This window comes from Spea bombifrons, chromosome 13 (genome assembly GCF_027358695.1).
Source record: "Spea bombifrons isolate aSpeBom1 chromosome 13, aSpeBom1.2.pri, whole genome shotgun sequence".
Lineage (NCBI taxonomy): Eukaryota > Metazoa > Chordata > Amphibia > Anura > Pelobatidae > Spea > Spea bombifrons.
The window spans coordinates 6,686,149-6,702,134 of NC_071099.1; the positions used below are offsets into that span (position 1 = coordinate 6,686,149).

General features: G+C 43.7%; 1 protein-coding gene across 1 annotated transcript in view; it reads right to left on the reverse strand.

Annotated features, from left to right (window-relative positions):
- IFI35 (interferon induced protein 35) overlaps positions 1-15,986 on the reverse strand; it is a 100,203-nt gene that overhangs the window by 20,703 nt on the left and 63,514 nt on the right. Inside the window, exon 7 of the mRNA XM_053453633.1 lies at positions 6,947-7,053. Coding sequence (XP_053309608.1) covers positions 6,947-7,053 — 107 coding nt within the window. The remainder of the gene's footprint in view (positions 1-6,946; positions 7,054-15,986) is intronic.

Below are 15,986 nucleotides of genomic sequence, written 5' to 3' on the forward strand. Positions count from 1 at the left end.
AAATTAAAAAAATATTTGGTACCCATAACTGTATTTCAAAAAATTCTCCTTTAGAGATTTTGAGTTTGTTGCTTCCTGACCTTTCAATTACTAATTGGAAATTAGCTGGTATTGATAAGGTTGGTGATTTTTACCATCAGAATTCTTTGATTTTATTTGCCTCCCTTTCTGATGAATTTGGATTAGCTCCAAAAGAAATATTTAAATACATCAGGGTCAAGTATCTTTTGTCTTCAAATATAGTATCAGCTCAAGAGCCATGGGATAAAAAACAACAACAACAAAAAAACTGTGTGTTTTTTTGCATTAACTGTTTGTTTTTTCTTCTCCCATTTTCTAGAGTGTAATTAGTTAAGGGTGGGGTTTATAATCAATTAACTGGGTTGCTCTGTATAAAGGAAGTAGTTAAACTCACAGAGCTTGCTCATTGTAAGGGGCTTGCATTGTTTATGTGACTTGCTTTCTGTAAGTGACCAGTTTGTGCACCACAGCAGTTTCAATTCTGTAAGTGCTCACGTCCCTTCATAAAGTATGAGCAAGCTTGAAGATTTCACTCAGTGCACATCATGCCAGATGTATGCATGCTTGGAACAGCAGTTCCTGGGTCCATATCGCTGTGGTAAGTGTGATCAATTGGTCTCTCTGGAAGCTGAGGTTGGTGCTCTGAAGAGGCACATTGAAACACTGAGAGAGAGAGTGACAATCTTGAGAGGAGTCTCTTGCTCACTGAGCAAAGTTTAGATGGAGCCCATAGCAATGAGGGAGGAGATCAGTCAGAAGGGAGTCAGACACATAGCTGGGTAACAGTAAGACGTGGTTGCAGTGGGGAAGGGAAGAGGAAGAGGCAAGCCAGCCCAGAGTCTCTCCCTCCCAACAAATTTGCCTTTTTAAGTGAGCACATTGGGGAGGCTGACTCAGAGGTAGGCTTTCCGGAAAAAGCTGTTCTCTCTAACAGCCGGGAGAACAGCTCATCCAATGTGCAGGGGATCCGAAAGGAAGGAAAGCCCAGGCAGGTTGTGGTGGTAGGGGATTCAATAATCAGGAAAACAGACAGGGTTTGCTGTCTCCCGGGTGCCCGGGTTCGGCATGTTGCGGACAGAGTGGATAGATTATTGGGAGGGGCTGGCGAGGATCCAGCTGTCTTGGTGCACATTGGCACCAATGACATAGTAAGAGGAAGATGGAGTATCCTAAAAGGTAATTTTAGGGACTTAGGTAGTAAGATTAAGAAAATGTCAGGACCGGGGTCCGTTACCTACCTCGCGGCGGGAGTCGTCGTCGCGGGGAGCGGATCCCGGGCGTCAGATGCCTCGCGGCGCGATCGCCCGTCCGCGGGGTAGGCCGTATCCCCGACCTCGATTCAGCCGCGTACCGCGCTTAGCAAAAGCGTGCGCTTTCCTCGTGGCGGGGGGCGTGGTTACGCCCCGGAGGCAGGAGATGGACAGAGGGAAGAGGCTAATCAGGAAGGGAGGGGGAGGAGCTTGCCTACCGCTCCCATACCAATTACCATGCCCATGAGAGATGACCAGGTATGCTCTGAAGGGGATCAGGTGTGCAGGGGAGGAGACCAGGTATACTCTGAAGGGGATCAGGTGCGCAAGGGAGGGATCTCCAATCAGAGACACTATAAAGACCCTGCAAATCCTACACTAGTTGCTTGCTAGAGCCGTGTTCCTTGTGGATACCCTACGACCTTCTGCTTGAAGATTTTGATGTTCCCTGCTTGACTTTCTGGTGATTGAACTTTGGCTACCCTTTCTCGGATTCCTCTACCTGCCTTTGCCCCTTTAATTGGAACTGTGCCTTCGTTTTTGAGAACTGTGCTGCCTGCCTGTTGACCCTGGAATTGTTTGCTAGACTACGGTACTGTGCTTTATGTCTTTTGAACTGTGTGTTTAAAACTACCTTATTCATTAAAGCTTTTTGGTTACCTGATCCTGCGCTACGCTCAGTCTCTGGTTCTGACAGAAAAGGACCTCCAAGGTAGTATTCTCAGAGATACTACCTGTGCCATGCGCTACACCAGAAAGGCAGCGGGAGATTAGGCAGCTAATTAGGGCTGATTTTGCTTTGGGGTACAATCTCTATAGTCGTGATGGATTGCACCTAAATGCAAGAGGGTCCAATGTGCTTGGGGAGAGAATGGCTAGACGGTTGGAGGAGATTTTAAACTAGGAATGGGGGGGGGGGGATAAATACCAGGCTAGACAGTATAGAAAGGGAAGGAGATTTACTTAGTAACCAGGTGGGTGGATCTGGGGGCTTGGTCTATACAGATAATAGGGAGAAGCATATATTTTGCCCCCCAAAGCAAGGACAGAAAGCGATTGCAGCATCAGTGTTAAATGATAAGCTAAAGGTCATGTCTACAAATGCTCGCACTTTAGGCAATAAGATCCATGAACTTGTAACAGTTGTGGCAACTGAGAATGTTGATATAGTGGCTGTTACTGAGACATGGTATAATGAGAAAAATGACTGGGACATATCAATACCGGGGTACTCTTTATATAGAAAAGACAGAAAGGGCGAGAAAGGGGGAGGGGTGGCCCTATATGTGAAAAATAACATAAAATCTAACTTAATACAAGTTGGCGAGGAGAACTTAGAGTCAGTTTGGGTTACAGTACAATTTGGCAAAAGTAAAGTAACTCGCATAGGTGTGATTTATAGACCCCCAGGACAAGTAGAAGAACTAGATAATCTACTAGTGGAGGAAATAGCTAAAATGACAGTGAAGGGGGATGTTATAATCAGTGGCGTCTCCAGCTTTCATATTTAGGGGGGGCACATGGGGGGCCAGGGACCAAAGTAGGAGGGCTCGATTATAAAACGGTACATATACACTATATATATATATATATATATATATATATATATATATATATATATATATATAAAATATAATATATATATATATATACACACACACACGTTAGACGTGCATTTTTAACTACATAATATGTATTCATTCTTTAATATTAGCCCGTGCTGACAATATATATATATATATATAACACCCTGCTTCCGATATATATATTAATATTAACCCCTGCTGCGGATATATATTGATATTAGCCCCTGCTGCGGATATATACTTATATTATACCCTGCTGCTGATATACATAAAAATTATATCCTGCTGCCGATATATATTAATATTTGACCCTGCTGCCAATATATATTAATATTAGCCCCTACTGCCGATATATATTATTAGTCCCTGCAGCCAATATATTCAAATATTAGCCCCTGCAGCCAATATATATTAATATTAGCCCCTGCAGCCAATATATATAAATATTAGCCCCTGCTGCCAATATGAATATAAATACTAGGCCCTGCTGCCAATAAATATTATTAGCCCCTGCTGCCAATATATGTTAATATTAGCTCCTGCTGCCTATATATATAACAACTTTAAAATACTTTATTAAAAGTAACACCAAAATTAGACAAAAAAATCAATAACAATATTAATATATATATATTTATATATATATATAAATATATAAATATAAATATATATAAATATATATAAAAATATATAAAATCAATAACAATATTAATATTAATATATATATATATATATATATATACATATATATACATATATATAACAACAATCACAATCCTATCATGCTCAGGTTCTAGCATGTGCTGGCTGACTCCATGATAGGAGTGCGATTGCTGTATGTATGTATATATATGTATATATATATGTATGTATATATATATATATATATATATATATATTAATACTGTTATTGAATTATTCTGTGCAATAAAAGTGTTAACACACCAAAGTTGGTGCAAAAAAATAATTGACAGCAATCACACTCCTATCATGCCTAGGCAGCCACTACATGCTGGAATCTGGGCATGAAAGGAATGTGATTACAGCCTCCCTATGCCATGCTATCCCTCACACTTACACATCCATGCTATCTCAAACCCTCATTCACAAACATTCAGCACAACACCCATCACTCTCACACACTCACTAATCCACTCTCCCTGAATCTTGTCCTACCTTTCCTCTGTCACTGTCACTTTTCCTCTTCATTCTTCCTCTTCATTCTTCCTCTTCATTCTTCCTCTTCTGTGCCCCGTCGTTCCGGTGCACTGAGCGCGGAAGACGGTGGGCGTGGCTTCAGTGTTGTGCGCCGGGATTTGACATCAAGTCCCGACGCACAGCCACAGTTGCCGCGCGCATCGTTTCTGGATGTGTGCCGCCGGGGTGGCACCCCCTTTGATGAGCGGCAGCCGGGGTGGACCCCCCCTCCCCGCCAGGTACGCCCCCCTGCCCCCCGGCCGCGTCTATTACAAAAAAAAAATGGCGTTTCAACTGGGGGGCACTCAGGGGGGCACAGCATGATGTAGGGGGGGCCATGGCCCCCTCTGGCCCCCCCCTGCCGACGCCACTGTCTTTATTACACAATGAACTGGGTTCCGAAAGTAAGAGACTAACTACGAGAAGGAGATGAATTTAACTTCTCGTGACTTTGTGTGGATCGATGGCTCTTTGTGAGGTGGATGCAACCGGGGGAGGAGTCCAGGATCATTTTCATGTGACTCCGTATGCTTCTATTCTGTATGGGGGGGGCGGTCTTCCTAAGTCTATGCCGCGTATGATGAAGGGAAGCCGCACGTCGTGGATGTTGAGGAGAGGACGTGTGCCGTGTGTGAGGAAAGACGAGATGCGGCACGCAGTAGATGATGTCGATGCGCCACCCCCCCATACATGATGACGTGACCACGTATAAACCCGAAAGCATCGTCCTTATAAAATAGGCTACCAACCGCACACGGGACTTGTATTACTTCTTGACTTTGCGAATTTTCTCCTGGGGAAGCCAACGTACAATCGGCGAAACGCGTTGAGATAACAGTGACTTTCCAGAGAAAACAGACTGGAACACTTGCTGATCCACATTGGAATACCTGCTGATCCAGGCTATTTTATCTTTTCACGCAGATGCACGCTATTGATTTAGTAGTGCCACGTTAAACTGTGAGTGCATTTCAGCTTTACCTGAGATCATTTTTGTGGATAATATTACACTATTGCCGGTCTATTATTTTTTTTATAGATTTTAGAAGATATTAAACATGATGAGCTCGTTCTGTCCAGCCCGCTTGTGAGTGGATTAGACATCACATTTATTATTGTTCACTGTTTACATACTACACTATTGTTTTATTGTCTTTTTCCCCCCTATGTATATGCGCTCCATGGTGTATCGTTTATTGTGGTTTATAGCAATTGGTGCTATTACTGCATACTGGATTCCTTATCTGAAGTTCACGTTACAAACGTTACAGATACAGAGGGCATACACAAAGAAACTGATTTAAATCAACATCGGATTAACCCATTGAATGCTATCACAAAGAAACTAACTACCTCTGCTGGATTACCCTTCCATGCATCATGTTAATCATGATAACCCCCCCCCTTAAGATGGTGGACAGAGAAATCCCATTCATACAAATAGGTCTGTAAGGCCCACATTCCTTCTCCACCACAGCATAGGCTACTTCCCTGGGCAACAGTATTCTGCTGGTACTATAGTCTAGGACAGATTTTCTATAGTACCCTGTAGTTGCCAAAAAAAAGACATGCTCTGCATTGATCTTGCGGGGTCAGCCAGGTAGTGATTGCCTCCATATTATCTGGTTCAGGGTGTACATTTCTCCCTCCCACTCCACGCCCCAAATACTGGATCTCCCTCATCCCTATTTGACACATCAGGTTTGATGAGCCCTGCATTGGCAATGTGACCCAGAACTTTGTCCAAAGTGATGAAGTGTTCCTCCCATGTGTAGGTAGGCCACTGCAAGCTCCCATTGACCGTCCAGCAACTGATTCCCTAGCCAACACGGTGGTAAGCCAATGTGGTTTTCCGTAGCACCCCAGTGAATACCCCATTGGGGTACCGATATGCAAACAACAAATGGGGTAAATACTTCTCCCAATCTTTGCCCTGGGAATCCACAAAGGTTCTTAGCATTTGTTTCAAAGTCCCGTTTAACCGCTCACAGAGACCATTAGTTTTAAGGTGATATGGGCTAGTTACCAGATGTTGCACATTCACAACAGGCGGCACAGGCAGGTTGCTAAAGGGGGACTGCTGTTTGGCACGGGCAGGCTGTTTCACGGGCAGAGGTGGCACAGGCAGGCTGCTAAAGGGACAGCGGTGGCACAGGCAGGCTGTTTTAGGGGCAGCGGTGGCACATCAATGTCTGGGTTAGTGTATAGTGATAGGGGTTATGCTACACTACTGTCAATGTCTGGCTCAGTGTATAGTGACAGGACCGCATCTGTTTAGTAAATGCTATTTATTTAGACATATTTAAATGTATAGGTTAATTCGTTTTTTCAGATTTCTAATTTTTTCCAGTCATACGGTTTACAAATTTGTGAAATCAATATTCTTGCAAACATTTTGTGTGTGTGTGCCGCATACAGGATCCGCCCCTGGTGCCAAATACTATAGGTACGCACCTGTCTCCGAGTTTCCAAAAAGGTTGGGCAATGTTACAATTTGTTATGCTAACACAGTAAAAGTTGTCAACTTGAACTATAGACTTAATTTTCCATTGAACTAACATGGTAATAACTAGACTTGTGCATTCGTATTCGGGAAAACGGACATGAATGTTGCATTTTCGTTGTTCAAACCGAATATCGAATAAACTTTGTAAAAGAACGTATACGAATATTCACCTGAAACTAACAAGGGAATGGGCGAATATTTGTATACGTTGTTTATTTTACCCAGCACCCAAGTCTAGATATAAACAGTGTTCTAAGGAGTGTTTCAGAGAAACAAATCAAATCATTGGGAAAGTTGGGAGACAATTTAACAAGAACAGTAACAAACATTATAAATTACAGAATAAAATACATTATGTTTAAATTATGAAATTCCCAGTGACTTACCTCAATTTTTTTAATGCTGCCATTTATACAAGTAGTTACAGTGACTTGATGACTGAATTCTCCAAACGGTACCTCAAAAACCTTCTTCTTTGTCAGACGCTTGACAACTGTGGTATAAGATGTAGACATTTCAAATATTTATAAGAATGGCTTTCTTTAGATATCATTACATGATCATATCTAGTCTGCTATAAAAAAATATATAGTGACATTTTTTGAAAAAGGACATTTTCTAATATATTTGAAAAATCTTTTACTCATCTAAAAAATCTAATAAAAACCCAGAGTTTAGAAATATCCAATGTCTTTTGCAAGTTATAGGGCAAAAAGTATGAGTAGAATATTGATATTTCAAAACCTTTTTTCCCCAAACTGGTTATTCTGCCCCCCAAGACACAGGGTACAGAGATACTACAAATGTGCATGGGTATGTTGGGTTGTTTAAGAGGTAAACATTTGGGGCAAGCACAATTCAGTTTTTTTACTTGGATTTTAGACATGTGCTCATTCTGCTTCAATGTCCAATTTGGGACATCGTTGAAGCCGGCCAATACAATTTATCTATATCACATCCTATATATGTGAAAAAAGTAGACACCTCAAGGTGTTTCAAATGCTAGTATTTTAACTTATTCCACACTAATTCTACAACCAGTGTTGGTCAAATTTTGTAGTAGTATTTTGGGGGGGGTTCACATAGTACTTCAGGTATAAATTTACCGCTCCTGTTATATGTCACAAACACCTCCGATATGTGTTTATCCTGAGTACATTGATATCATGCATGGGTTTGTTGGGTTGCCCTTACTCCGTAAAGGTTTGTCAGAGAAACCTTCAGTTACTCTGAGATAGGCATCTAATATTAGGGACAGACTTGGATCTACCCCACCAAAAACTACCTGGCTTCCAGTTCCAGCAGTCTGATGCTATAAACATGATCACTGTAAATCTTGCATGGACCCCGCTCCTGACACCTCCCCTAGACTCTAGTCCCCTCGCCCTTCACCACAAGGCCACATCCACATGTACTTTTACTCCTATTGCCCACTCACCAATAGCAGGTCAGCCCACAGTCCTGTTCTGACCCTGCACTGAGAAAATACATAAGGCCCACTGAACAGCCTTGACTTAAACCTGACTCCTAGGACTTGCTTGTTCACATTTATGTTGCACCTACCCAGTGGCGTCTCCAGCTTTCATATTTAGGGGGGGCACATGGGGGGACAGGGACCAAAGTAGGGGGGCCAATTATAAAACGGTACATATACACTATATATATATATATATATACACACACACACACGTTAGACGTGCATTTTTAACTACATAATATGTATTCATTCTTTAATATTAGCCCGTGCTGACAATATATATATATATATATATATATATATAACACCCTGCTTCCGATATATATTAATATTAACCCCTGCTGCGGATATATATTGATATTAGCCCCTGCTGCGGATATATACTTATATTATACCCTGCTGCTGATATACATAAAAATTATATCCTACTGCCGATATATATTAATATTTGACCCTGCTGCCAATATATATTAATATTAGCCCCTACTGCCGATATATATTATTATTAGTCCCTGCAGCCAATATATTCAAATATTAGCCCCTGCAGCCAATATATATTAATATTAGTCCCTGCAGCCAATATATATAAATATTAGCCCCTGCTGCCAATATGAATATAAATACTAGGCCCTGCTGCCAATAAATATTATTAGCCCCTGCTGCCAATATATGTTAATATTAGCTCCTGCTGCCTATATATAACAACTTTAAAATACTTTATTAAAAGTAACACCAAAATTAGACAAAAAAATCAATAACAATATTAATATATATATATATTTATATATATATATATATATAAATATAAATATATATAAATATATAAATATATATAAAAATATATAAAATCAATAACAATATTGATATTAATATATATATACATATACATATATATCACAACAGTCACAATCCTATCATGCTCAGGTTCTAGCATGTGCTGGCTGACTTAGCATGATAGGAGTGCGATTGTTGTATGTATATGTATATATATATATATGTATATATGTATATATATATATATTAATACTGTTATTGAATTATTCTGTGCAATAAAAGTGTTAACACACCAAAGTTGGTGCAAAAAAATAATTGACAGCAATCACACTCCTATCATGCCTAGGCAGCCACTACATGCTGGAATCTGGGCATGAAAGGAATGTGATTACAGCCTCCCTATGCCATGCTATCCCTCACACTTACACATCCATGCTATCTCAAACCCTCATTCACAAACATTCAGCACAACACCCATCACTCTCACACACTCACTAATCCACTCTCCCTGAATCTTGTCCTACCTTTCCTCTGTCACTTTTCCTCTTCATTCTTCCTCTTCTGTGCCCCGTCCTTCCGGTGCACTGAGCGCGGAAGACGGTGGGCGTGGCTTCAGTGTTGAGCGCCGAGATTTGACATCAAGTCCCGACGCACAGCCACAGTTGCCGCGCGCATCGTTTCTGGATGCGTGCCGGCGGGGTGGCACCCCCTTAGATGAGCGGCAGCCGGGGTGGACCGCCCCCCCGCCAGGTACACCCCCCTGCCCCCCGGCCCCCCGGCCGCGTCTATTACAAAAAAAAAATGGCGTTTCAACTGGGGGGCACACGGGGGGGCACAGCATGATGTAGGGGGGGCCATGGCCCCCTCTGGCCCCCCCTGCCGACGCCACTGCACCTACCTGTCCCGCCGGGGTCCTGTGGCATCCCTCGCGTGCTTCCTCCTCGTGTACTGACGTGCGCTCAGCACGAACACGAGGGGGCATGCGTACTGAGCGGTCACGCCTCCCGGCCAGTGACAGTTCTGTTCAGACTGCTACACGCTCGCGGCGCTCGAACAGTACCTCTTCTGCATGTGTGGCGCTTCCATGTTGCTCGTGGAGGTAACACAGGCAGAGAGGACTTAGTGGCCGCTACATGTTCACGGTGGCTTCAACAGTACCTCTTCTGCCTGTGTGGCGCCTTCTGCGTCACTCGTGGAGGTAACACAGGCAGAAAGTATGTAGTGTTGTTGCCATCGCGACGACGCTATTATTGCGCCGGTCGCGATTACGTTATCTTACCTGTGATTGGCCCGCTCCCTGTTCTCCCGCCATTGGCTCTAGTTAAACGTCCTTGTCCTGTGTTTCTGTGCCCGTTCATCGAGTCCATATTATTGTTCTCAGTGTGTTTGTGTTGCTATTGCTTTCTGATTGATTTCCACGTGTACCAGGCTTTCGTTCTTCTGACCTTGATCCTGCGCTGCCTGTCCCGACCTCGGCTGTTTATTGACTTCGCTCCTGTGCTGCCTGCCCCCGATCCTGGCTTGTTTTTTGGAATCGCTCCCTATACGCTGAGCTGGTTCATACCGTTCCTGCATTGTGGGTCCATCACCTGTGGTGCCTGATCCGACGTAACACATTGAACGGGCCATACCATGGACCCTGCGGAAATGCCCAACGTTCTCTCCCGCCAAGACCTGCAGGATCAGCTCCTTACGCAATTACAGTCCTTAGCCAGCAAGATGGACACCATGACTGACTTGCTATGGTCTCTGGCTGTCGCTCCCTCTGCTAGACCGCCTTTCGTACCTAGGGATCCCAGCCCAGAGGAACTAGGCGCTACCGCTCGCTTGCCTCTCCCGGATAAATATGCTGGGGATCCTAAGGAATGCAGAGGGTTCCTGAACCAATGCTTGCTGCATTTCCGTAACCATCCATGGGCGTTTTGCACTTCCTCCAAACGGGTGTCCTTCATCATCTCGTTGTTGAAGGGTGAGGCACTGCTGTGGGCCTCCCCCCTGATCGAGCAGGGATCCGATCTGCTGGACGACTGTCCAGCCTTCATGGAAGCCTTACGGTCGGTCTTTGATATGCCAGGCCGCAAAGAAACAGCGGAGACCTCTTTGTTGGAGCTACAACAGGGACATAAGACTCTAGCCCAATATACAGTGGAATTCCTTACTCTGGCTTGTGAACTCCAGCGGGATCAGGGTGCCCTCCGAGCTGCTTATCGGAAGGGTCTCAATGACAAGACCAAGGATGCGCTTTTATACCACGACGCCCCGCATGACCTAGAGGAGTTTATCATCCTCTGTATGGGCTTTTCTCAACCCATAGCATTCCTCGCTCTCCACCTACTGCTCCTAGCCCTCCACCGGATGAACCCATGGAGATTGGCACCATTCGTCACCTAACCGAAGCTGAAAAAACACGAAGGAGGAATCAAGGCCTCTGTTTCTACTGCGGCCAAGCGGATCACCTCCTACGTACACCCCCTAAGCACTAAGAACACTTCTCCTCCTCAACGCATGTTGATACCAGTCTCGCTTAGGTGGCAAGACCACTCTGTGGTCACCCACGCTTTCATAGACTCCAGAGCTGCTGGGGTGTTTCTGTACGAACAATGGGCCGTACAACACAGGCTACCGCTACGTCCCAAAAAGACTCCTTCTGTTGTGACTGCTGTTGATGGTAGCCTCTTAGGTCGAGGAGTGGTTACCCAGGAGACCAAACCTCTTACTATGTTCATAGGGGCAACCCACAGAGAAACCATCGCTTTCGAACTAACACAGTCACCACATGCTCCGTTAATACTGGGTTTCACCTGGCTACGTCTGCACAACCCACGCATTGACTGGGACAAAGGCGAGATACTTGCATGGAGTTCTTCTTGTCACCGCCTTTGTTCTATACCCTGCACACGGGTGAACCTCGTTCTGGAGATCAAGCCTACAGACCCCAGGCTTCTAGTGCCTAAACAGTATTGGGACTTTCTGGATGTGTTTTCCAAGTGACAAGCAGAACGCCTACCCCCTCACAGACCCTATGACTGTGCTATAGATTTGTTGCCGGGTACCACACCACCACGAGGACGCACGTATCCCCTGTCTTAGCCTGAAAATGAGGCCCTCGAATTATACATAAAGAGAGCCTGGAGAAGGGCTTCATTTTTTTTTGTCTCCAAAAAGTAAAGGATCCCTTCCGCCATGTATAGACCTCTTCCATTAATCACAGAGATCTATGACAGATTGAAAGGGGCTACAGTATTCACCAAGCTCGACCTTAGAGGGGCATACAACCTAGTACGTATAAAGGAAAACGACGAATGGGAAACCGCCTTTAACACGAGATTCGGTCATTATGAGTACAGGGTGATGCCCTTCGACCTCTGTAATGCTCCTGCTGTGTTTCAAGCCTTTGTCAATGACGTGTTCCGAGACATGTCGCTCTCCCACGTGGTCGTCTATCTCAACAACATCCTTGTGTATTCACGAGACTCATCATAAGCATCTACGTTCTGTTCTGAAACGACTGCGTGAAAACGGTCTCTATGCCAAAGCAGAGAAATGCAACTTTGAAAAACACAGCCTTCCATTCCTCGGGTACATCATCTCCGCTAACGGCCTTGAAATGGACCCCAGCAAGTTGAAGGCTATCACCGATTGGCAAATCCCAGGAAGTGTTGTACAGCTTTCACCGTATGGGGGATAGGCCAATTATTATCAGCGTTTCACATGCAATTATTCCTCCATCGCAGCACCCATCATCGCCTTCACAAAAAAGGAGCTAATCCCAAGTACTGGTCCGTGGAGGCCGTTAAAGCATTCGAGAAACTGAAACAAGCCTTCTGTTCAGCCCCCGTTCTGCAACGACCAGATCCTACATTGCAGTACCTACTAGAAGTGGACGCTTCAGAGAACGGAGCAGGGGCAGTTGTATCGCAATGCAACCCAATAACGTCCAAGTATCGTTTTTTTCGAAGGCTTTCTCGTCCGCCGAACGCAACTATGACCTGGGTAACAGAGAACTACTCGCGGTCAAACCGGCCTTCCAGGAATGGCGTCACCTACTCAAAGGTACCAAACTGCCTGTTTGACCGACCACAAGAACCTTCAATACATAGAAGCTGCACGACGACTGAACCCTCGACAAGCCAGATGGACCTTGTTCTTCACCCGCTTCGATTACGTCATGACATATCAACCCGGAACAAAAAACGTCAAAGCAGATGCTCTCTCTCCCATCAATACGACAGCCATCGGGACTTCACCCAAGACGAACCCATCATTCCGCAAGCACGCGTCATCTCTTCCTTATCGTCTTCCATGATGCACAGGATCCGTATGCAACAGGCTCACATCACAGCATCCCAACGTCCTCCATCAGGACGCTTCTACGTCCCCCAGCAGTTTCGAGCTGCTGTTCTCCACTGGGGTCATAATCCACCACTGGCCAGTCATCCAGGGTCCTGCAAAATGGAGTACCATATCCGAAATACCTTCTGGTGGCCTTCCTTAACACGTGATGTCAGCGCATTGCCACCTGTCCACAATGTTCCCGTCACAAGTCAGTGCACACCCAGCCTTCTGGTTTGCTGTTACCTCTTCCCGTTCCATACACCCCATGGACTCATATAGCTATACATAGTTACATAGTTCATAAGGTTGAAAAAAGACCTAAGTCCATCAAGTTCAACCCTTCTACCTAACCTTCCTATTCTTGATCCAAAAGAAGGCAAAAAAACCCTAATTAAGCTACTTTGAATTCTGCCATCGGGGGAAAAAAAATTCCTTCTTGACTCCAAGAGGCAATCGGATTTCTCTTTGGATCATGAAGCTCTAAAATATTAATGTTATTCTATTTATATCACTGTATATCATGCCTTTCTAAGAAAATATCGAGGCCCCTTTTGAAGGTATCTAATGTATTGGATAACACTACCTCCCTTGGAAGTGAATTCCATACCTTAATTGTCCTCACTGTGAAGAATCCCTTCCTTTGTCGTCTATGAGATCTGCGCTCTTCCAGTCTCAGAGGGTGACCTCTTGTTCTTTGTATATTTCTGTTAATGAACAGGTCACCAAAGAGCTCTTTATATTGGCCCTGCATATATTTGTATAATGTTATCATATCCCCTCTGAGACGCCGTTTTTCCAGTGTATATAATTTTTACTTTTTTAGTCTCTCTTCATAACTAGTATCTCCCAATCCCCTTTTTAATTTCGTAGCCCTCCTTTGCACTTTTTCTAATTCCATAATGTCCTTTTTAAGGACCGGTGCCCAGAATTGTACCGCATATTCAAGGTGAGGTATTACCAATGACCTGTAAAGAGGCAAGATGATATCCTCCTCCCTTGAATCAATACCTCTTTTTATGCATGCCAAAACCTTATTGGCCCTTGCAGCTGCTTGCTGGCATTGCGCACTGTTGTCAACCGTTATTCCTAAATCCTTTTTATTGGTAGTTTCCCCCAAGGATATTCCATTTAAAGAATAGGTTGCATTTTTATTATTTTTACCATAATGCATAACTTTGCATTTCTCATCTGCCACTTGCATGCCCACTCCCCAACTCTGTCTAAATCTTCCTGCAATGAAGAAACATCAAGATTAAGCGCTGCGTAAACTGTTGGCGCTATATAAATAAAAGATAATAATAATAATAATTAGTCTGAATTACCCGGCCTAATTTTGTGTCATCAGCAAAAACTGGGACATGGCTCCCAATGCAGTTTGGGAGATCATTTATAAATAAATTAAAAAGAAGAGGACTGAGGACAGACCCCTGAGGCACTCCACTTAATACCTGCGTACAGGCTGAGAAACATCCATTCACAACAACCCTCTGCATTCTATCTTTTAGCCAATTTCTGACCCACATACAGACATTTGCCCCTAAGCCTATTTCTGTTAATTTATAGAGTAGCCTTTTATGCGGAACCGTATCAAACACCTTGGCAAAGTCCAGATAAATCACATCTACAACCAACCCCAGGTCTATATTTTTACTAACTTCTTCATAGAATGCTAATAGGTTGGTTTGACAAGACCGGTCTTTCACAAATCCATGTTGACTACTACTAATTGGATTATGGATCAAAATTTATTGGGATTGGTTTTACTTTCCTTGGCAATACGTTTCTCATTTTCTAGTTTAGCCATTTTAATCTCCTTTTTGCAGGCTTTGTTGGCATCTTTGTATGCCATAAATGATACGACCGACCCCTCGCTTTTATAATGCTTAAATGCCAATTGTTTATTCCTTATTTCCTGTTTTACTTTCCAGGTAAGCCACATTGGTTTTGATTTGTTTCTTTTGTATTTGTTTCCCATAGGTATATATTGGGATGTGTAACTTTGCAATATATGCTTAAAGGTATTCCATTTGTCCTCTGTGTTTAACCCAGAGAACAATCCATCCCAATCTATACATTCCATGGTGGACCATAGCCTGTCAAAGTTTGCCCTTCTGAAATTAAGTGTTTTAGTAGAGCAGTTACCCATTTGCTTTTTGGAATTAATCTCAAATAAAACCATGTTATGGTTACTATTTCCCAAGTGTTCTCTTACTTTAATGTTTGAGATAAGTTCCTCATTGTTAGTTATTACCAGATCTAGACAGGCATCCATTCTGATTGAGGTCTCTACTAATTGCGACATAAATTGGTCATTAAGCAGGTTCAGAAACTTGCTGCCCTTAGTGGAACAAGTTCCACTATTCCAATCTATATCTGGGTATATGGACTTCATCGTCGACCTTCCTGTCTCTTGTGGGTTCAACACCATCCTCGTTGTGGTTGATAGGTTCTCCAAACAGGCTCACTTCATTGCCCTGCCCAAGCTACCCACGGCGTCCCATTTGGCGGACGTGATTATCAAAGAAGTGGTTCGGTTACCTGGCCTGCCGCTCCACGTGGTGTCGGATAGAGGTCCCCAGTTTGTATCCAGATACTGGAGAACTCTTTGCTGCAAGTTAGGCATCCGTACACATCTGTCATCGGCTTATCACCCACAATCCAATGGCCAGACAGAGCGCACTAATCAAACCTTGAAACAATATCTGCGCTTATACGTCAATGACCGACAAGACAACTGGTCTTCCCTGTTACCCTTGGCCGAGCTGACCTACAATAATACCGTCCATGAATCCTTACGTTGCTCGCCTTTCTTTGCTGCTTTGGGATACCATCCCATTGTC